This window comes from Actinia tenebrosa, unplaced genomic scaffold, assembly GCF_029948245.1.
Source record: "Actinia tenebrosa isolate PJP-AT-01 unplaced genomic scaffold, QUT_ActTen_1.0 PGA_scaffold2__45_contigs__length_23673736, whole genome shotgun sequence".
NCBI classification, from domain to species: Eukaryota; Metazoa; Cnidaria; class Anthozoa; order Actiniaria; family Actiniidae; genus Actinia; species Actinia tenebrosa.
In genome coordinates this window covers 4,308,744-4,333,265 of record NW_028292579.1, presented here as the reverse complement: position 1 = coordinate 4,333,265, position 24,522 = coordinate 4,308,744, and the positions used below count along the sequence as shown (strand labels likewise).

General features: G+C 34.4%; 1 protein-coding gene and 1 long non-coding RNA gene across 2 annotated transcripts in view; one reads left to right on the top strand and one right to left on the bottom strand.

Annotated features, from left to right (window-relative positions):
• Nucleotides 1-24,522, bottom strand: part of LOC148909035 (uncharacterized) — a 51,557-nt gene that overhangs the window by 22,113 nt on the left and 4,922 nt on the right. The window contains exon 3 of the long non-coding RNA XR_016120486.1: nt 7,886-8,049. This is a non-coding gene — a long non-coding RNA (uncharacterized LOC148909035). The remainder of the gene's footprint in view (nt 1-7,885; nt 8,050-24,522) is intronic.
• On the top strand, nt 607-19,496 carry LOC116289805 (uncharacterized). Its single transcript, XM_031696740.2, has 2 exons — nt 607-685; nt 18,312-19,496. The coding sequence occupies exon 2, from the start codon at nt 18,321-18,323 to the stop codon at nt 19,278-19,280; it is 960 nt and encodes a 319-aa protein (XP_031552600.2). The 5' UTR covers nt 607-685; nt 18,312-18,320; the 3' UTR covers nt 19,281-19,496.

Sequence of the window (24,522 nt, the reverse complement as noted above, 5' to 3'; positions counted from 1 at the left end):
ATCTTTAAACACTTAAAGACTTTTCGTTAGGTGAATTTCATATTGCATTAAAAAAAAAAGAAAGAAAGAAAATAGAAAATACCGTAAGAGATTATACTATTATCTAACCTTTAAAACGAGGTTGTTCCTGCTTCTTTCCTGATTTATTAAACAGTGGCATGGTTTATTAAACATGTTTTTTTGCTAAAAGAATGATTTCAGTAATCAAGGACGTTTCAAATAAAAATTTGAAGGGTGAAAATCTGCCAAAATTTCAAATTTAAAAAAATCACTGGCAAAAATGTACAGCATGAAATTAAGCAAGTATTGAAATTGTAAAAAAAAATTATTTCAAAGGTATATCCTTGAGTTATCTATTCATAAATGATGCAGATGCAGAAACATACGATAGAATTAATGGTTCCTATCCTATGTTTTAATGCTTAGACGTTAAGAATCAAGTTAACAAAGTTGCGCCTGCCAACTGCGTGTTTGTAGATGACATCCACAGCCCCCACTTGTCAAAGGCTTAAAGAATTACGTATTACATAATCAGTTTCATCCGATGCTAATGCCTAATAGATATATCGATTAATATGCAACATTTTATTGAGATATAAAGGGGGGAATATTTTTCTTACGACTCACTGCGTCAACGAAGTCGAGTGGAAGAGGGGAAGCCAGAAACTTCGAAACGTGGAGAAACGTAAGTTTTGTTAATATTCTTCAGCCTAGATTTTTATGGTGAGATGGTTTTACAAGAAAGGGACAGGACTAGTGTGTTGAAAGTAAGCTAAGTCATGTGGATAATGCAGGTTTAACTTAAGAGATGATAAAGACAGATAGATTGGAAAAAGATGAGAAAAAGAACGTTGAAAAAAAAAAAAAAAAAAAAAAAAAAACGAAACAAAACAAAACAAAAAAATGACGGAACTTACCGAATAGATAGCCCGAGAGTGAATCAACGAAAGCCGTGATTAAAAAAGAATCATCTGGAAAGGATGAATGAATGAATGAATGCATACAAGAATGAAACGAATAGAAGGGCAAGTTGGTTTGAAGCCTTTAATCAACATTTAGTAAGGGAGGGTAAAATTTGTTTTTAGTTGACCAGCTAAAAGAAGTAGAAATCCACCGACAAATTGGTGAGCAGATTTAGACTCGTGTTAAAGTTCTGTCAATTAAAAACTTCATTTTGACATTGGCCAATAATAATATCAGTTATTAAATATTTACAGAGTGTCATAAAATCTTGCCATTTTAAGACTAGTATCTGCTTCTAGTGAAGTAGAATGAATAGTTCAGTTAAGAGACAAATATACAGTAAGAACGGGATAAAATCTAATCGAAGATAATCTCTCCGAACCTTTATAATATGGACGTTTAAGTTTTTTATTAGGTTTTAAAGCATATGCGCCAATACAGTGTGGCTTTCAAAGGGTACATTTTAGGCTATATAGTGAAGTTGGAGAAAGGTATTCAAAAATTAGACTTATATGGAGTCCAGTGATGATACTGAGAATCAAATATAAGGTTTTTCAAAGGGTAAATTTTAGGCAATATAGTGAAATTGGAGAAAGATATTCAAAAATTAGACTTATAGTGAGTCCAGTGATGATGCCGAGAATCAAATATAAGGTTTTGGACCAGCGAGCATCGATCATTGTTGAAACATTTATCAAATTTGGTCCTTTTTTCATTTGAATTGTCGGCAATAAAAATAAAGGTTAAAGAGCGTCGAGGATTGATTATTGCTGAAATAAGCGCCAAAAAACAAAGACTTTTTGTTACGTATTGCAAGAAATACAAATAGCTATAATAAACAACATTCTTTGGCGCTAGTTTTTAATGGTAGAATAATTCTTGTATATTTGTTTTGAGAGTTTACGCAATTAATAATGGGAATCAAGGGTTGCATGGCGGTAGTTTACTCGCCTCTCATCTATGAGGTCTCGAATTCTTACGATTTACAGACTAAGTATCACATGTGAGTAGAGTTTGTTGTTAGCCTCTCCCTTGATTCGAGGATTTTTGTCCGTGTTCTTCGGTTTTCTTCCCTCTACAAAACCTAATTTCTATTTCGATCTATGAGTAAGCCCTTGCCTGACTTTGTTAAGCCCAGAGGTTGTTCCAGCCTGAGGGAATCGATAATAATTTCAAAAAGATTTCATATATTTAACTTGTTTTGTGAGTTTCTCTAGGTTCTCTAGGTTCTATCAAAGAAATCAAAGAAAATAAAATGTTCAGAGAATAAATAGAATAACTAACTGCAATGTAAATGCCATAAAAAATTAAGAATAAGTGAAACTAAAAGGTGTAAATGGAAAACATATTAAACATTTCTGTAAGCATATGGTTATGAAAGAGTAATTTCAGATAACATGGAAAAAATTGACATTCATCTCAGATCGATAAGATTCGTGTTTCATTTTATCGATAAAAGGGAATGCATGACGAAATTTCAAAAGGATTGATTGAGTTTTCAGATTATTTGTTCATCAATCGGGGATCGTTTCATTTCTGGCTCAGTTATAACCAAATCAAGTCTGTCTAATCATTTTTAAGTTGGTTCTTTATCCTTAAGCTATAACATACCATATGAGACATCGCCAGTTTTGGCAAGGAAAGAAATTATTCTCAAGGGAATGATACGTGGTCTGACATGGGAATACATCACGGTCAAATAAAACAGTCTATTGCATCTAGAAGATGCACCAAGGAAGCTTAATCTTAATCAGTTAAGATTTTAAGTCGGTAAAACATATTAAGCAGTTGTATCACTTAAAACTCTATTTCGTCATGTATCCTTATGCGACCCCCTAGGCTCACGCAGATATAAGACTATTGTGGCTTTCCGTAGAGCAAATTTGTACAATTTAAAACAACTTTCTTCGAGCGCAAATCTTGGCTGACCTCTGAAAAAATCTGCAAACTCCTATTCAAGCCAATCACGACGCTTGACTCCCGCATGATTCTGAGTCTAAAAAAATGTCTTGTTTCTCAACAAAAATTTGAAAACATAGACAAATGTCTGGTAAACTATCTAAGACGCGTACCGCTTGGTAAAACTAGCCCAAGGATACGATAAGTCAAACGGAAAATCCTAGAAATATGATTTCCCAGCAAATAGTTAATATTAATGGTGTCAAAGTGCAAACACGGAGCTTAGAGAAAAATACCCAAGATTTGTTTAGGTGCGGGGGTCTCAAATGTTTTTATTCATACTTATTTTGAATGAATCAATATGTTCTTAATGAATAACTGATTAGCTATTGAGTTGGATGAGAAATAAATAGAATAAACAAGGTTGTAGGCTTTTTCAGCGAGTTTTAGATGAAGGTAATTGAATAAATACATCAATTTTAAAATCAAACACGTTTTCCTTTCCTTTCTTTCCTCTCTCCTCAACCAGTTTTGGGTATTCAAATAGTTACGTAAAACTACTTAGTAGCCTATGTGTTGTATGTGTCGAATATCCAAGTAAATAACAAGCTAAGGAACAAGCGGGATTGAAACTGAAACACTGGGTAAAAAGGTTTCGTCAGAACTGTACTGACGTTAAGAACATTAGTCCTTCAACCGAGTCAATAGCGCCTATAGCAAAAGGGACTCATTATCTATTTCGTTCTTATGTCGCCCCCTCATCTTTCGTACCCTCGCTACACTGTTTTCACCGACTTTTCTCTATCCATATCTATTGTAGTAGCGGTATTATTAGCTAGACTACTGATAGCACGTCTCGGTATATATCCATATTCATTCAGTTAGGAAGCTTTTTAGACCTTGTGCCACGTTAACAACTGAATAGACATTATAACTGATATGAACATTGTCGATGGGCCTTAGTACTTTCTTGTAGACTGTAACAATTACATCCCCGAGTCCCTGAGTAATAGCGGTTATTGAACGAAATGTCAAGAGAGAGGGAGAGAGAGAGAGAGAGAGAGAGAGAGAGAGAGAGAGAGAGAGAGAGAGAGAGAATGAATGAATGAATGAATGCACCTTTATTTGAGGACGATAGTTTCATAAGTGTCATACACTTCTTTACATGAAAGTCGTACTTCATAAGAAAGAGATTTACATATAATATGTGATATATTTAAAAATGAATTAAATAATATGAACTATATATATAGCTATTAAGATGCATATAAATGATAAATATAAAGTGACTAGGTACTATCCAACTGCGAATTAGACAAATTCTTATTAAAAACTAACCTAGAGGATGAAGTTCGGATATGTGAAGGAATAGAATTCCATAATTTAGCTCCTCTGTAAGAGAAACTTTTTTTAAGGAATTCAGTCCTTGGAATGGTTTGAATTTCTAATTTATCTTCGATATTTCTCAATTTAGATTTATAAGCATTTGAATCCTTACTTTTTGAGAAAAGATCCTGTAAATAAGATGGAGTATTTTCATGCAAAATATCATACATCATGAGAGAAAGGCGCTTTTCGCGTCTTATAGCCAAGCGGTCCCAATTCAATTGTTGCAAGATGTCTGCTGACCTTATGTCATAGCCCTGAAAGGTTATGATTCGGGCAGCTCTGTTCTGCAACTTTTGAAGTCGGTCTGCTTGGCCTTTGTTTAAATTACTCCAAACAAGATCACAGTAATCAAATAACGGTTGAATAAGAGCCTTATACATAAGTATTAAGGTATCAAGAGGGACAAAATCTCTGGCTTGTTTTAAACCATTAATGGAAGAGCCAGTTTTCTTACATAAGTTTTCAATATGAACATCCCAAGTTAGGTTTTGATCTAAATACACACCAAGGTGTTTTGAAGAGGTTACCCTCTTTACCTCTTGATCCTTAATCATGATATGCGAAGAAATTCCCAAATTTGAAAGCTGAAAATTTGATCCAATTAACATATATTCAGATTTTACTACATTCAAACTCAGCTTATTAGCCAATAGCCAGTCACTGACACACAGTAAATCTAAATTCACTTTATCATAGAGTTCAGTAGTTGACTTTGATGCGTAACTAATTAGGGTGTCATCAGCATAAAGACGAGGCTGACTAATTTCGAGACAATGAGGCAAGTCATTAATATAAATTATAAACAGTAACGGACCTAAAATCGAGCCCTGTGGAACACCGCTCGTTACAGTTACTGGATTTGAGGTATAGGTTTCAATGGTACAGCATTGACTTCTATCAGTTAAGTAAGAACGAAAGAAATCTAATGCTACTCCACCAACCCCATAGTGCTTAAGTTTAGAAATTAGGATGTCATGTGAAACAGTATCAAAGGCTTTCGCTAAATCTAAGGAAACTACAAGGTTAGTTAAGCCACTATCCATGTTAGTATATACCAATCATTTGTAGCCTCTAATAAAGCAGTAACAGTAGAATGTAAGGGTCGAAAGCCAGATTGATACTTAGTTAAGAGATTGAATTTATTAAAATAGGCATATAATTGGTCATAAGCTGCCCTCTCACAAATTTTAGATAAAATAGGGAGAATAGATATTGGCCTATAATTATTTGGATCATTACGATCCTTGGCCTTATGTAGAGGGATCACTTTAGCTCTTTTCCAAAGTGAAGGGAAAATTCCCTGAGCAAATGACGTATTTATGATATTAGCTATGATAGGAGCAATTATGGGAGCAGCTTCTTTTAAAAGCCGACAAGATATGTTGTCCAGTCCTGTGGCTTTATCTGTTGGCATATTGCTTAAAAACTTCAGAACTAAGTCACTAGAGATCTCCACAAAATTGAAATTAAATTCAACTGGTCTGAGGAAATCATGGAAATCAATGATACCTCTCTCCATCTCTGCAACCAGTGTATTGCCAATTCTGGAAAAATGATTATTCATTAAGTCGGCAATTTCTGCTGAGAGAGAGAGAGAGAGAGAGAGAGAGAGAGAGAGAGAGAGAGAGAGAGAGAGAGAGAGAGAGAGAGAGAGAGAGAGAGAGAGAGGTAGACCATTGAGCGAAAAGCGTGGTTTCTGAAATGTCCTTCATAGTATAAGGTATTATCAGTTAGGATGATTTGGTAAAAGTAGTTTTGGTAAGCAGCAGTGAACTGCCTTATTTCATTCTATATATTAAATTTATCATTTTGCTCCCTTCATGTAAAAATTGTGGGAGGGAGGGGAGAGCAAATACGCACTGTAGACCGTTACTAGATTTTTTTTGAGCTTCATAATCGGTTTCTTGTGATTATATATTTCTTCAAGTCCATATATTCAGTTATTGAGCATGCTCATCATTAATGATTATCCCATAATTGCCATTACTATTCAATATGCATCCGTAAGAAAACTCGCCGAACGTGAAAGCACATAGATAACGTTATAGCCGTGTCACTATTATCTATCTGTTTATCTCGGCTTCGTTATCAAAAATTAATGCCCACGAAACAAGCTACGATCGTATAATACTCCTAAGCCAAGATTTCCTTTGAATTACAAGATTAAGATAAATATTTTTACATAAAAAATCTCAGAACTGCAGTGTATAGAATATCAGTGAATAGACTATTGGGTAAGGTGCTATGGAATTCAGGAGGACTACGAGTGTAGTTATCTAAAAAGTGCCTATGGCACTTTCATTTTTCTTTTTTACTTCCAATTATAAATGTCTTTCTAAAAAATATAATGAAACAAAGTTTCAATTCAGAGGATTTTCACCATATTTTTCGAAAGGTTAAACATGGAAAACTCGACCTTTTTTCGACTTCCGGCTGAGAGAAGAGATGAAGTCCCCCATACTTATGATGACAATACTGATAAAATGATAAGTAGCTGCGAAACCACTTTGTTTAGATTCAATCATATTCAATGTTATCAGATCAACCATGAACCGCTACTGACTGATGAATATATTTGATATTATGATATTTAAAGCTTGCCGCAATCAGTTTTAATATAGTATTAGAGAGAAGAAAATGCGTTTACACTCAATATATCACATGGGTTTATCAGTATATACAGGATTGATTTTGTTATCAGAACGTCAAATGTAACTCGCTATCAATACTGCTATTGTAATTGTGCCGCTTTCAAACCTGGTATCGTAAAATGACACTGGCTTACATCGACATCATTACATTCTTTATAGTTTTTACTTGTGCTTGTCCTTTTTCTTTTTCTTTTTTTTTTTTTTTCTACTAGTTTTCTTTCCTTTCCTTTTTTCACGTCAAATTATTTTCTACCCATTCATTCTTCAACCTGTTATACTTATTTCTGCCAGTTACATATATTTGAATATTTTATATTCTTCTGGTATTCCCATCTATAACTAGAGTTTCTTCCATTTTTTCTACTAGTTTTCTTTTCTTTCCTCTCTCACCTCACATTATTTCTACGCATTCATTGGCTTCAATCTGTTATCCTTATTTATATCAGTTTTATATATTTGAATAATATTTTGTGTTCTTCTTTTCTTCTAGTGCCAATATTTCCCTTCATCCCCTTGTTCACTATCTCTCTCCTATCCCCTCTTTCTTTTATCTCTAGTATATCAATCATTCATCACTACTGGTATGGCAATTCATTTTGCCTTTGGCAGACGTTTAGCTCAGGAAGTAGCTTTTTAACCTCATTAGGTGTTTTCTTATGTACCACGCTATTTCTGTTTACTTCTTTTATGTCATATAGTGATAAAATCTTCAACTTGTTTACGCCGCTCTTATATAATTTACACCCCCAAACATGCGTAAATCATCACTTGTACTTGCGCAACACTACATTTGCTCCTCTAAACCTATAAACATGCGTCACTGTCAATGAATAAAGATGAGAAATCAACAGCTTGTACGTGCGCAACACTAAATTTGCACCTCTAAACCTATGAACATGCGTCACCGTCAACAAATAGAAATGAGGAAACTCCGCGCGTACTCTAACCATTCAGCTAATCAATTCAATCATTCATTCACTTACGTTTTTATCCTTATCTTTGTTTTGTAAAAGCCGATCTTTACTGCCATTCGTTAAGTGGCCCTTTGTTCTGACTGAGGTTTCCTCTTGTCATCAATATGCAAACAGCGCATGCGCTGTTTGGAGTCGGAATCGTTCGGCGACCTCTTGCATTTAGGCTCTTTCTGCTAAATGGACAAAAGCTACATTAGGGTTCCTGTTGTATAAGAAATGTTGTTACACGACTGTTTAGTTTACTCATATCCTAGGAAAAGAAAAGCCAAAGGAACTGCTAAGTCAGAGGATTTGTTTAATTAAAAATAAGACGTGGAGTCTCCCCGGATGTTTTGTTTCTGATCAAACGATCATTTGTAACCATTATTTGAATTGTACTCTGTTTTTCTCGCGATTAGGCAGAAATAAATAAAGTGATAATGACTAGCAGTAACTAGTTAGGACTGCGTTGGTGTGATGAATAAGAAGAAAAAATTGAAAGCCGAAACCAAAAATACAAATAGAGAAATAAAGAGAGAAATGAATGAAACACTTTTTTTCAGTGAACCGCTTTTTAATTTCTCATGTTGAGGAAATACAAACCAGATAAAGATAAGAAGTAAAATATCAAAAGAAAACAAAAACACTGATAAAAAATTAAGGAGTTTTAATAATAAATTATTGAAAATCGTGCGCACCTTCATATGGCATTACTTAAGCGAACTACGTGAAACCGATAATGCAAGACTCAGTCTCCAAACAAAAGCACACAAAAAACAAAAACCAGACGTTGTTGCTTTAAGCTTTTCTTTGTTTTCACTACTCTTTGTTTATTTGTTTTTGTTTTTTTTGTTGTTTTGCTTGGAGACTGTTGTTTTTGCTTTTTGTTTTCTTTTTCAGTGTTGTTTTGTATAGTTTTAAATTTGTTGCTAACAAGTATTATACTCAGACATTAGTAAACAAAATGTTAGACCACTCTATGAGAAAAACCTAAGTAACTACAAACAGACAATAAAATGAAAAATCATTTTTTCCTGTTTAATTCAACGTATTTTTCATAATATTTAAAGTTATTATAGCACTTTTTGTCTGTGTAGGAGGAGAACCGAACGAGTTTTGACTTTTAAATGGCTTCCGCTATAAACAAATCAAGAAAAACAAAACGCACACTTTTGGACTATTCACAATGTTATTGAACATGGAGAGCACTTGAGAGGTTTTCCCACGCAAACGAAATCTTCACTAGTGACTTGAAGAAGAAAAAAAAAGGAAAAAAAAGGAAAGGAAAGGAATGGAAAGGAAAGGAAGGAAAGGAAAGGAATGGAAAGGAAAGGAAAGGAAAGAAAAGAAAAGAAAAGAAAGAAAAGAAAAGAAAAGAAAAGAAAAGAAAAGAAAAGGAGGACTTTTATTTATACCTATATGCCTTACTTAGTCAAATACTCAGATAAATTTATTTCAGATGTGGGTATCCCTCCACCTCGTATAAGAAAAATATTTGCATAGTTTTGCTAACTACGAGAGCTATGGTAGAATTTCAAATTGTCGAAAGTGAATTATTAAGCTAGTGCGGCTTGCTTGTATCACGTAACCAGCTTTACTGTGTATTACTTGAAAATTAACAAGTTATTACTAGATAATGCTGAGCTAGAAATAAATACATATAATAAGTGGCCTATCTTTTACACTTGCGTATGCGTTACATCAAGAAAAATTAGCACGTAAGCTCGTGTAATCAAGATGGCGTTGATGACGTAGAACCTAATTATGCTACAAATCAAAGCCAACACCATTTTTTTAAACTAAACGAAAAAAAGGCAAGGTTAGCTCACAGTTTAAATAGGAATTTAGGGTGTTGCGTTTTGCGTATGGAGGAAAATCAGAGAACAAGAAACTGAACTCTTAAATCAAGGGGATAACTCTACTCTTAAAGTTACCAGCATAAGGTGGTAGATTTTTTAGCTCGTGACGTAGAGCAGGGACTTCGTAACTGATTATCCCTTGATTATTTCAGTACCTCCAGTATCGCTTGTATTTTTGTACGTCTTTACAATGAGTAGAATGAAACTAACTAAGGTCTCTGCTTAACTAGATAGGAAAGTGTTAAAGTCCCGATATGAAACCTGGTTTCACACCATGTAATTTTGTAGTAGAATAATCAAAGTATCCTGATCGGGCACAATAACGAACAGCAGGAAGCACCTTTGTTTTAGTGGATCCATCCCAAACACAGGTGATAAGTTTGTCAATAAGTATTCCTTCCTAACGCGCATTTTCCTTTATTAGAACTAATAAACATGAGGTTTCTCGACATAGTTTTCCTGTCTAACGTGTTACGAAAATCAAAATCGTTTTCTTGCTCAACGAATAATACATGAATGAAACAAATTAGAGATAAGTCTTTTCCCCCATTTTTCAACATTGTTTTTGTTCTTAACGTGTTACGAAAATCAAAATCGTATTCTTGAAAGAAATGAACGAATAATAATTGAAGCAAATAAGAGAAAAATCCACATACTTTTTCTTGCTTGGTACTGGATGAAATGTTTAAGGTTTCTCGACATTTTTTTTCCCTTCTTAACGTACTACGAAAATCAGAAACGTTTTCTTGAAAGAAAAGGAACAAACAATGGTCAAGCAAAAACGGAAAAATCCACATAATTGCTTAGAACTGAAACGTTTAGGAAACCTTCTCTCGAATAAAAGAAACAAACAAAATAATGAAAAAAGGAAAAAAAGAACAAATCACTTTCCTTGCTTAGGACTGATCCCAATCAGTTGGTTCCAGACATTTGAACAGGTGTGCAGTGAATGCTGATTTTAACTATTGTAACGTTCTGTCAGCACTCAACCTGACTATAACTCGTTATTATTCTTGAAAAATCAACCTAGACTTTACTTTACCTTTTCACTTATTTATACAAACTAATATTCTCAGCAAACCCTTATTAGAAACTACTTAATAGAAAATTAATGACACTTTTGCTTCCTTGTTCAAGAATATCACACATGATTAAAATAAGAACTGCGCAAATATACACAAATTTTTTCGGTAAAATTTCCAACAAAAAACCTCTTTGCTGCCAATTAATAAAAGTTCTACTTATCAGTAGTACTGACCAAGTGGGAGAGCTGAATCAATATGTATAGCAGTCCTAAGTGTGCAATATTGCTGTTCATAATCATGACGCACAATTAACGAAGTGATTTCATGTTTTTCCGATTTGTTATCTCTTTACTTATTTCCGTGTCTTTGAAAAAAGCGGTAGAAACGAATTAAGACTACGCGTGAAAAAAGTCCTTTGTATTGTCTCGGGTTTTTGTAATTTATAGAAGAGATAGCTGCGCTATTGTAGAAACAAATAGAAAACATCGTGTTAGTCTTTGGTGGTAGTACTGTTCATAGCTGCTGAGTTCAACGGGAAAACAGAGGGATTTTTACATTTAGAGGTAGGAGCAACTAAAATCTAGTTCGTTTTACTCAGTTTTGTGGTACTAGGTTTACTGGAACAATTCTTTGACGTAAGAAGATCAGAAATATTGTTTTGAGTTTTGGCCTTTGGGTTGTGCGTAGATCGCTTCTGGAATTATTGAGCAAAGAAACGCCTATAAAACCAAAAATCTAAGCTGAATCTGAAAACTAGGATGACTATTTCGCAGCAGTGCATCAAAAGTATTTTAAATCGACGCATGAAAACCGAAATACGCTTTCTTTTACTTTCCTAAGGCTTGTAACTTCTTTAACAATAAAAATAGTCATATTTTTACGTTGACGTCAAGAAAAAGTATTTGTATATGATAAAGGCACAGATGAGTAATCCTATAGAAGACTAACAATTCAGCTTTAGTAGTGTCTGTCATTAAGAAGCTTTAGAAATCCCTTACTAAAATGAAAATCTGTGGTGAAAAAGACCACGTATTTGGGCAAGTGAAATTTCGAAGAGGCGCGCGCACAAACATCATGGACTTATGATTTGTTTGATATATTGGTTTTATCGAAACTTAGGAATTTTCTTTTCGTATTATTAGTGATTACTAAGTAATTTTTCATTTCTAATTTCTGATTTGTACTTTTTTTCTTCATTGGAAAAAATTGCCCATACATTTGAAATATTTGCTCTTTTCGGTCTTTTTCCTCTCTTTCCAGAGGGCAAAAGGTTGTTCTTAAAAGTAAAGTTATATAGCACAAGTAAACTGCTTGACAAAACATCCTAAATGACCCGTAAATCTTCTGTCCTTTCGCTAACTAGTTGTAAGCGTGTTTTCGAGGCTACGAAACCTAAGAAACCATAAGTTGCGAATGTATAGGCCAACAGATAGTATGAGCTTATAAAATCAGCAAAAATACGGTTCTAAATTTTAACAAGTTCCAATGAATTATATACCAAAATGTTCAGGAAAGCCCGGGGTTTTCAAATCCACTTCTGTTTTTTTTTTGACAGGTTCTGTTTTATATGAAGGAGAGACGATTTTTTAGCTCGACTCCGGTTATGTCATTTATTTTCTCTTGTAAAATACGTCCAATAGCGTACATTCAACTCAAAAAGTACAGTGGTTTTTTTCAATAGAATTCAATCTAAAACATATAATACAGTCCCTGAATAGTTGAATTAACTCAATCCACTTCTGTTTTTGCCTAGATAGTCATTATTTTGAGAAAAGATCCGAAAAACCGTGTTTTTGAGACATAATTTGTATGGGCTCACATGAGGGGGCGTGAGCTTGAAATCGTAGCTGACCAAATGTTAACATATTTTTTCTGATGTGCACAGCTTCAGTGTAAATAAGTGGTTAACTTTCTGAATTCTGTGTGAAATAAAGTTATAAAAAAAGAAACTCCTTCAGGAGTTTATATTCACGGTAAATCTTATAATAATTACACCGATAACTAAAATACCTCAGTATTTTTATATTAAGCCTCTCTTGATGACTTGATCTTCACTAAAATGTTATATCAGGCAACTTCTATCTTCAGCACACGTATTCTAAAACAATTATATTTAAATGAATTACTGGATCATAACGGCTAAGCTGGCTTGAGCGAAATCGATTAACAAGCAAGATCAGTGAGGATTTAATCTAAGCCTTTAACCTGACATTCTCTTGTAAATCTTATAGCGCAACGACAAGAAACGGTCATTAGAGAGTTTTAGATTGACTTTTTTTTCTCCCCGCAAACGGCAAACGTGACCACGTTTTCATAGTTTTCCTGCATTTTACTTTACCTTTTACAAACCTTCTCACCAAGCGCAAATACTCTTTTGTTTTTCTACTACATGGACTTTTTTTGCGATTCTTTTTCAGTAATTTACAAAGAATTTTTTACTGGTCAACTGACGTTTCACGTTTGCCGTGAACGTAAATCTAAAACTCTCTATTAACAAAACTAGGATTCAAATATTTTTTCGTCCCTAGAGTATCTTTTACAGTAAATATGATAGAGTATAACGACCCTGGATCAACGAAATGAGGGTGTGTATAGTTTTTCTTCTTACTAATGATTTCGGTCGTACATCTGGCAAAGTAACGACGACCAACAACAAGTAACGAAATGAGAATTTGTACAGTATTTCGCTCTCTGAAATCACTCGTCAGTATATTTTACATAGAGCAACAACTCAAAAACTGTAGCCCTTAAAGACGGATTGATAAACGAATGAAAATTTAGTGAGTTAAAAACAGTTAGTGCATTTTAGCTGTTACAAAATAGAAAGAAAGTGATTATTTCATTGACTTTCCCAATCAGGTCACACTAAACGAAGAAATACAGTCAACCGACATAAGAAAAGGGAATTGGACAAATCCTAATTATTGAATAAACGTTTGGACAAAAATAATGAATTCCCCATTAGATTTTCTTATCACTGAAATTCTTTTGCAAAGGTAATATAGAAAGACTTATTAGTTACTGCAAGAGAAGAAAAATAACTGAAGAGTTTTAAGATTAGTTACTTGCTCTATCATTTCAATCTATTTTATTATTCTATTCTATGTTATTACTTTGCTCAAGTGTTTCATATTTTTTAAGTGTCATTAATTAACATCTGTTTGACAGTCAATATTGTCGTATTGTGGTTTAGTACTGTACTCTCAATGTATCAACACATTGAAGAGGAATGAGGCAGTGATAAAAGTTTCCTATTTCTTTCTTGTACTTTTATGGGCAATTTTTCTTTCTGTATGTCGTCGTTTTTTTTGTCTTATCTCTTTGAAGCACCGCTCATGGAATTGTTATGGTTTTATTGACAAATTTCAGTTGAAGTTTATATTTAGATTATTTCTCTTGTTTTGTTTTCATGCTATTGTCAGTAAGATAAGAAGCATGGGTCAGAGATGTACAGTGCTAATGCGATGTCTCTCATCCCCGTAGTCATGCTTGCGATCCTTAAACTCGCATTCACATGTGATTAGAATTCAGAAAGGTTGTTTTCTGGTTCTCTTCTGTGCTCGGAGGGTTTTTCTCTGGGTTTCATTCCCTTTCGAAAATTCAGTACTGAACTTTTAATGAAAGAGCGCCATATCTTTGTACGCCGTTGTGTTATCCTAGTTTAAGGACTAGAGTACAAACACTAAAAGTGTGCAACACTTTGCACTATTCAGTAGTAAATAGTGCTAATTAACGGGGATCACGGCAGCCATATTGTAGAACACCCGAGTAACATGAAAATTCACTCGTTTCTAAAAGTGGAAAAGTGGCTACTGTCTAATGACATAGCGGCTGTGGACCTCTCTATACAATAATAGCTGTAATGGAACCCAGCTCCTAATATATTATTAAGAATATTTTTCCTAAGGACACCCGAGTGACATGAAAATTCACTCGTTTCTAAAAGTGGAAAATGGCTACTGCCTAATGACATAGCGGTTGTGAACCTCTCTATACAATAATAGCTGTAATGGAACCCAGCTCCTAATATATTATTAAGAATATTTTTCCTAAGGACACCCGAGTGACATGAAAATTCACTCGTTTCTAAAAGTGGAAAATGGCTACTGCCTAATGACATAGCGGTTGTGAACCTCTCTATACAATAATAGCTGTAATGGAACCCAGCTCCTAATATATTATTAAGAATATTTTTTCTGCGGTTTGAGATATTCAAATCATTGGCGTCTTGTAATTGAGTCTTAAAATTGAAAGAAGGGATGGAAATACAATGATAATCAGTATAATAATGGAATATAAGTTCATCAATGTTCTGCTTTTGCTTCCGCCTCCGTTTTTTGATTTTCACAGGAACATAAGACGTCTTACACTTCTGCTTCTGCTTCCGTTTATGCTTCCGTCGTTAGTGAAAACCAGGCTTTCCTTTTTCTTATGCTTCTGCTTCCGTCCTTACGTCGCTAGTGAAAACCAGATTCTTATGCTTCCGTCGCTAACATACAGAAGTACAAGGTAGTAAGCCAATCAAATTCAATCAAATCAAACTCAGTCCCCTGTACACATCGGATTCTTGCATAAACAATAGCTGCCTAATGTTCTTCTTATGCTTCCGTCACATTCATTTCACTAGAACATAACGATATGTTATGCTTATGCTTCCGTCGCTAGTGAAAACCAGCCTTTAAATAAAATCACGCGGGTTTTTTTAACGAATTGTGTTAATTCATTGTAAGTGATTTTGACAAGTTACATTTTCCCTCTATAATGGTTTGGCAAAGGATGTTTTATCTTTTGTAACTCTCAACTACTTATTAACTTTTCCCTTAGGGACTTTTTTTTACTTTTATCCTTGAGGTTTAATCAAATGTTTCGCTGACATATTAATGTTTTATTGGATATCTGAATTGGCGCATTAGCGGCATCTTGATGTCGTCACATGTCTAAATTAGGACCCACCGTAACATTATTGTCTATATAATTTAATATACGTGTACATCTTGGCATTGTTGCGTATAGTTGCACATATCTACTCAAGTCTCTACTGTCCTAAACCTTCAAATATTTATTTGTTAAAACTACAGAAAGATAGGAATATCTAAAGATCATACAGGTACGTCCAAAACGTTCTAGAAAAACTACGAAAAACATACCTATTACCTAAATATTTTGTCACCTTTTCAGACTGAGTAACGCGGATCAGAATTATTTCGTTCAAGAATAGCAGTGCAGTAGTATAGTTCAATTATTTTAGGACAATCTTCATCTATTTGAATTACTTTATTCTGAATTTTTTTTGAGTATCTCCAATTTATCTGAATTATAAGGAAACATGAAATCTTTAAAAAGATAGATTTTGGCTGTAGCCTACGCTCGTTTTTTAAAGGACACGCGTCAGGACCGCCTCTTTAATCCTAACGACATTTCTTAATCCAACTTAAGCTTCTTAATCCGAAGAAACACGTAAAAACAATGGCAAAGAGGCTTTATATATTCGTAGTTTCGTATTATTTGTATTGATTGGAAAAGCGAACGGTCGATGATGCTACCGTCTTGGTCAGATGCCTTTTGTCATGGTTTATTAACCACATTGACAGTGGGATGCTTTTCTGGCTTGACAGAAAATATGAACTTCAATACTTAGTAGTTTCGTATTATTTGTATTGATCAGAAAAGCGAACGGTTGATGATGTTACCGTCTTGGTCAGCTGCCTTTTGTCATAGTTTATAAACCACATTGACAATGGGATGCTTTTCTGGCTTGACAGAAAATATGAACGTCAATACTAAGTCTTTTGGAGATTCTTTCAAACTTGCCGAATAGGCCCCTTTGGCCTAGACGAATGGTCTAGGTAAGGAATAGTATTTCACATAAACTTAAATTCAATAAGAATAAAATTAATTGGATGAGCATGCTGGTAGCCTTATCTGAGACAATCATTTTTATAAGATAGCTAAATTCTTTCTTTTCGTTCGTATATTCATTCAACTAGTTTTTATATATATATTGTGTAAGTTTCTATTCATGGTTAGAGGGCAAACACTATCTGTAAAACAGTACAATTTCTAATTAGTACTAAATGATACAAAATAATGCCTTGTCTATTGTTTTTTTATGAACTCATCATTTGTAATAGAGATTAGTGTCAGTTATATAGTAATGTTTTACCGATTGTGCATTCTAAAAATGTAGTAGTTGCTTGGAAAAGTAGTTTCAATCAGTGATAAATTTTTTTCGTCGGGTTTTAATCCAAAAATAATTCAAAATTACGATTTAAAATCCCTAATAATAAATCAACATCCAAATTATTGATTGAGCAAAAACATTATTGAAATTATTTCTCTTATAGTAGCCTACTATACAAAATTGAAGCTACTGAGCAAGCTACTAGGCAACTACGCCATGAACAATGCAATTTGAGCCCACGATATGTGCGCGCTTAAATACCGTTGAATAGCCTTTAAAGTTTTATAAGACACCATACACGTTTTGATATTCAACTACTTTTGTGGATTTCTGCAAAAGTACAAAACTTTTAACAAAATTTGCCGCTCAACAACAACAACAAAAAAACCTGAGTTTCATGTAGAAAAAGCCCAGTGTTGAACTTTGGTACTCGTTTCGAAAAAAACTGTCCAGCGCAAAATGAGTAAAAAATTAATTTAACCACATATCTTAATATACTTCAACATCTCTTGAATTTGTTTTCGTAAAACAATATATGATTTAGGTATCCCGAAATAAATAACTTTATGAATTTAACGTTAAGAATTTTTTCGTGAGTTAGTTTTCGTTTATTTTTCTTTTAAAAAGTGGTAGATGTTTCTATGCCGACTTGAAATCAGCATTAAATTTGGATCTATTAAAACTTTTCATGGATTTTTTACTCAGAGTAGGCAGCCACCTTAACCATAAGCAGCACTTAAAACGAATTATTATGAAAACTTTGTTATTGCGGATGGCGTAGGCAAGCTGGAACAGATGATGCATTAAACTACCCCCTCATGGTTAACCACGAGTGAAACATGCCATGATTTAAAATGCAAATTATTTCAGTTATCGAAACGTAAGGCTTATTCTTTCACATTGCCTTTTCGTCTTTTCTCCTGAACTCTTGGAAAGTATGGTGAAACGCACGCATGCGCAAACGTTTTTCTCTTGTGTTACTAGTGATATCTGTTGATTTCTGTCTGATGACCAAATATATTAATATATCAAGGTTATCAAAAATATTAAAGAAAATAAATGTTAGTTTGGATATCAAGGAAAAACTACGAAAAAGACTATATGCTATATGAAACGCGTGATACTGCATCATCTATTCTATTTATTCTCTTGCTCATTCATGGACCGCAGATAGGGAAGGGCTGGGGGGCTATGCCTCATACAATTTTTGCTAATATCGTTCATATCCCCCCCTCTATAAGTTATATGGATACTAGTCTGTTAAATTTTACAATCTAAGCCCCAACTTTTTAGGGGGCAGCGTTGTCCTTGTCATCGTGTTGCCTGCATGGTTGATGTAGCCTCGATACTAAAAATGTTAATATTTGTTTGCTTGTTATTTCTTATTCTAGGCTATCAAGATGAAAACTCTAATAATCTGGCTTAGTATTCTATCAGTTGTACGCTCATCGGCACCCAATGACATCAGTAAAGAAAAAGAAGCAAAAAAGGAACTTCCACCAATCGCCAACCGATTTGGAGAGTTTATGGGCACTGGAAAGAGGGAACTTCCACCAATCGCCAACCGATTTGGAGAGTTTATGAATACTGGCAAGAGGGAACTTCCACCAATCACCAACCGATTTGGAGAATTTATGGACACTGGAAAGAGGGAACTTCCACCAATCGCCAACCGATTTGGAGAGTTTATGAATACTGGCAAGAGGGAACTTCCACCAATCGCCAACCGATTTGGAGAATTTATGGGCACTGGAAAGAGGGGACTTCCACCAATCGCCAACCGATTTGGAGAGTTTATGAATACTGGCAAGAGGGAACTGCCACCAATGGCCAACCGATTTGGAGAATTTATGGGCACTGGAAAGAGGGAACTTCCACCAATCGCCAACCGATTTGGAGATTTTATGAATACTGGCAAGAGGGAACTCCCACCAATTGCCAACCGATTTGGAGAATTTATGGGCACTGGAAAGAGGGAACTCCCACCAATCGCCAACCGATTTGGAGAGTTTATGAAAACTGGCAAGAGGGAACTTCCACCAATTGCCAACCGATTTGGAGAGTTTATGAATACTGGCAAGAGGGAACTTCCACCAATCGCCAACCGATTTGGAGAATTTATGGGCACTGGCAAGAGGGAACTTCCACCAATCGCCAACCGATTTGGTGAATTTATGGGCACTGGCAAGAGGGAACTTCCACCAATCGCCAACCGATTTGGAGAGTTCATGAATACTGGCAAGAGGGAACTTCCACCAATCGCCAACCGATTTGGAGAATTTATGGGCACTGGCAAGAGGGAGATTTCTAAAATAGCCAGTCGGTCAGAAAAAACATCCGAAGACAAAACAAAAAAATAACATTGCGGATAAAGTAGAAATTTGAAACTCAAGAAAATACATAATATATATAGTACATCCGAAAGCTAGCCTACTCAAGCTCTTTAACTTATGTAAATGAGCTTCGTGACTTCATTCTCTTCGTGATACTCTCAGGTCTAAATATAATTATGAGAGAGTACAACTAAAATTAATTGAAGGAAAATATACTACAATAAAGGTCTCATAGTAACTTAACTTATAACTGTGATTTGTTGTTGTCGTTGTCGTTGTTGCTGTTGCTGTTGTGGAGTAAATGCTTGTTGCCAAGAAGCACCGATAAAGCATGTGCGCTGAAATTGAACCGACTCTCAACACTGCAGTGCTAGCAGATTTCGATTCTTAGACCCACTATTGCATGTGAGTAAACGGCTATGATTGGTCAAAAAACTCATGCTCCGGAATATTGATATATGCGAATTAGGAGTTTTTATACCATATTTGGAATTTTAAGCTTATTTCAAGATGGGCGCTTTTGGACTTATTTTACTTTTCTCTGAATTTCCTGACTTTTAGAAGAAAAATTTACTGAATCTCTCAGGGAAAATATTTTCATCAACAAATTATTTGGATATTCCGGAGCATAGCACTAAAGAAATGTATGGCTGTAACACGTTTCGACCCCCTTATGAGTTTTTGGATTGACACAAATTTATCTATTTATTTACATTCATATTTTAACAGGAAGCTTCTTCACTTATAAATGTGATTTTCAAGAAGGTCCTGATAAGTAAGATGTTACAAAATAATATGCAAAAAGGAATTGGAGGTTGAATATCGAAATCAGCTCGTCACTGAAAAGTCAACATCATTATTACTAGTATGTAAAATTGTAAAAGATGAAAAGTTCAGATTATTTAGGTTTACAGGTTTAAAAGAAATTCGATTTAAAATGGTTAATATTAGAACACTGTTTAAGAGTGTCACTCAGATTGTTCCATTCTTTCATTCTTTTATGTGGCGTTTGTACTAAGAGATCACTTGACCCTACTCCCTTAAAACGAGTTGTGTCAAAATTAATACCAGAATGTTCTATTGCTTTAGTATTGGGTGATTTTGTTTCACTCAGCCCGAACGAATTAGCTAATCAGCCAGCATTTCTTTTGTAGCCCAATATATTGGAACCTCTAAAATACGGACACCGAAGGGCCAGAAAAAATTGTCCTCAATATTCCAAAATTACCTCTGATGTACGCTATTTAGGATTGTGCAAGCGCTTTTCTTGGCATAATTTGTCTGAATCAGCTAATTCTTTCCAGTTTTGAGCAAAATTTCACTGCTAGAATTACTTCAGCATATTTCCTTTAGTTTAAGAGAACATTTTTGCCAAAAAGCAAAACTTTACAACTATCTTGATCTCTCTTATATCGCGAAAAGAAGTCCCTGACCTTGACAGACCAAACCATAGACCTGTTCTGAGATAGCTAACATGGTGCATTGGCGGTCTAGCTTCGGTACGAACATCTTTTGTTCATCATGCCTTATATGTTTCTATCTAACCCCTCCCATTTCCCTGCTCCCTAACCCCTTCAGCAATCACCACACAGATGACAAGCTACGCAATCTATAAAGATATTATGACCTCATAGCATTCCTAATGATGACATATTAGACGTAAAGAATCTCACTGGGAGGCACAGCAATCCATCTGAATAATCAGTGAATTTATATATAGCAGGTTAGGTAAACACGCTAATAAACATAATAACCCTAGAAAAAAACTAGAAGTCCAACGAAAAATACAAAAAGCTGTTATGGTCTATAAATCACTGCATAATCTCACACCAGCATATCTGAGTTCTATTTTTATCGATCGTAGCAGCATAACAAATTATTCTTTGATAAACACCGAAGGCAAACTAGCTATTCCTAGGCCACGCACCAATTATCTAAATAATAGTTTTAGCTATGATGGTGCAGTGCTATGGAATAGCCTTCCATGTGAGTTGCGGCAAGCAAGCACTCTGATTCAATTTCGAATAGGCTGCAGCAACTTCTTCAATTGAATTTTATACACTTAGTAAACACGGCACTCTTGGAAAGCAAGGTACTGTTTTTATTATGTAATTATATTGTATTACTATTAGTCTTTAGTTAATTAACTTGTAGTTAGCTTAGTATACGTTGTAAATAGAATTAAGTAATTTTAGCATTATAGAAATTGTAAATCCTGAAGAGTCTACCGTGTCTAAATAAAGTATTTATCTATCTATCTATCATTCTTTACTTTACGGTTGGTATTTGTGAATATTTAGACACTGATTCGAGGCTAAGCCTGAGTAAATGAGTCTGTAATCAAGGAACACAGCGGTAATTTGGAACTCGAAAAGGGCTTATTGAAGAATCGTAAATGAGTCTGTAATCAAGGAACACAGCGGTAATTTGGAACTCGAAAAGGGCGTATTGAAGAATCGTTTTTCGTGTTCAGAAACATAGAACATAGAAGCTGAGACCGAAATGGCACATGGGAAGTACGTTAATTAGATGCATGCTGTGACCGGCGACCCGTGGCATCATCCACTGTTTTTGATAAGCTTGAAGCGAGATGACGTTTTACCCCCGACTCTATACCCTAATAGTTTTTTAAATCCTTTCATATTACTAGTCGCTACATATTAATGTAAGTGAAGTGCTGCGGATATATGAAAGACCACATTTTACCAACAGCCGGCACCAAGATACTTGAAAACATTCATCAACAAAACCAATATATCAATTAATCAGAATAAAAAAGATCGATTCAGTTTTTTTATTACTTAAGTTTATAGTTTGCCCTACAGTGTAGTAGCAACGATGTAAACACAATATGCAGACGCATCGATCGTTTAATCGGCTTATATATTTCAATGCCTTCGGGAGCAAAGTCCTCTCACTTGTGAAGACTTTATCATTTTTAATTCGTCTCTTGAAATCCTGGTTCACGTCTGTTACTTTTGCAATCTCACTCAGCCAGTTTTCTCGCCATGTTTTGTGTTGCTCGTCTTTTGCAGCACGTAGCTTGAATATTCCAATGCCTTTCGTTCTTCTACAGCTGCCACAGCCGAATATTATCACCACGCATTACGTTCCCAAAGACGTAAGCAAGATACGAGTTGAATATACAGTATTTACATAATGAAATAACTAATCTTACGACACGACTCTATAGTTTAGTTCTGTTTTGTTTTAGTTACCGAGCATTCTCCGAAGACACGTTACGATACGACTGATGCCCGAACATATTTCGAGCATCGTCCGGCTGGAACGACGCCGTGATCCAAAATCGAGATTTTTCTCGCATACAATCCACAGGGTTCCCAAATGCAATAACTGTTGTGTCAAGTCAAAAAAGAATTCTCTCTTAAACTATTATCGAAATTGCCGGCGAAACTTTGCTCCTGTTGACGCAGGCTATTCACTTGAACGTGGCAATTTGTGAGAAAATATTATGTACATCCATATGCAAAATCACGTGGTATGTGACCCCACCCACTGTGTTTGACGAAACACTCAAGCAATGCTGCTCAGAGTTGGTTGTTGATTGAATACTTTGTTTGACTCTCCGGAATACTTGGTTATAACATTTATGGTTGGAGGGTTATTACATTTATGGTGGGTTTTGATTATTACATTTATGGTTGAATTTTATCGCATTAATGGTGAGGTCGATTGTTACATTTATGGTTGACTGTTATTACATTTATGGTTGATTTTTATTACATTTATGGTGGGTACTACATTTATGGGTGTTATTAAATTTAAGAGACAATACACTAGTGACTTCCAGAAACAAGTCTAGCAGCCGAGTTTTGGACATGCTGTAATTTTTGAAAGAATTACAAAAGTCAAGTCTAGAAATGATCAAAGCATGTACAAGAGTGTGACAAGATTCAAAAGAAATATGTTTTCGAGTTTTCCATGTGTTTCTAATATGAAGAAAGCATGCTTTACAGGTAGAAGTTATCTGGTTCTCTAAAGACACTTTCTCATCAAAGATAACTCCAATATTACGAAAATTGAGTCGTTTAAAATAAAGACTCCGATATATTTGCAACCAAAACGGCTCTTAAATCCTTTATCATTAATGACCCGGTTTATTTGTGTCGAAGCCATCACTGTCGACTTCCGCAAAATTAGCAACATAAAAATATCATCAATTAAATAACCTTTCAAAACCATATGAGACGTTCGCAGGATAGATAGCCCTAGCAGCTTATATTTATTTATAGTATATTCCAGTTTTGTTCTCGTGACTCTCGTGACCTGTGTCAGATATATACAAGATTTTCAGCTAATAATCATTTCTATAAAAAACGAGTAAGAAAAAATTATGGCAAATTTACATTTAACTTTAGTATTTCTAAAATCTGGGAAACAATACCCAAATCAATCAAAAGTCTTCCTTATTTGTCCTTAAAACAGATGTATTAGGAATTCTTACTCAATAGTCAATAACAGTTATATCATATATATATATATAAATATATAGATAGATATATATACACGTACACACTTAACCAAAACATTCTGCAACTTTACATATATATCATATATGTCTTTTGTTTCTCTATTGTTTCGTCTCTCGAGAACAAAAGACATATATATATATATGTGAAGTTACAGAATTGTTTTGGTTAGATGTGTATATACATATAATAATATATGTATATATATATTTATTTATTTCATTTATCTCTTTTTTTTTTCTTTTTCTTTTTTCGCTATAGTTGAGATTTATACTGTTGAATTTAATATTATAGTATTATTATAATATTATAGCCTTGTACTTATATATTCTTTCTTTTTCTCCTTTTTTCTTCTTTGACCCTAAATGAAAATTACGACAGCCAACTAGAAAGCTTTAGCTCCTTTGGCTGTCGTACTCTTACACCTATAATATGTTAATTATAATAAAAATTGTAAATATTATTCAAGCTATATATATTCTTGTAATTCTATTATCTATAATTGAAAACAACAGTGTAAATAAATTGAAATTGAATTGAATTGAATATGATGGTCCATTCTTGAAAAAGAAAATCGGATTCTATTTTTATTTAGTGCGGTATTAACCCGTGAAAGCTAAAACAAACCGAGCGTTCACATATCGAATTGATTTGATAAGACACAACCCTTCTTCAGTTGCTTATTGGGTTACAATAGGTTGCAAAGTTTAGTAAAATTTTAAGAGTAAAAATAATGAAAATAAATGGAATAAAAAAAGATCATATGGTGGACGGTTACT

Bases quoted from the DNA above. Each gene is read 5' to 3' on its own strand.
- LOC116289805 (XM_031696740.2), top strand. From the start codon at position 18,321: ATGAAAACTCTAATAATCTGGCTTAGTATTCTATCAGTTGTACGCTCA.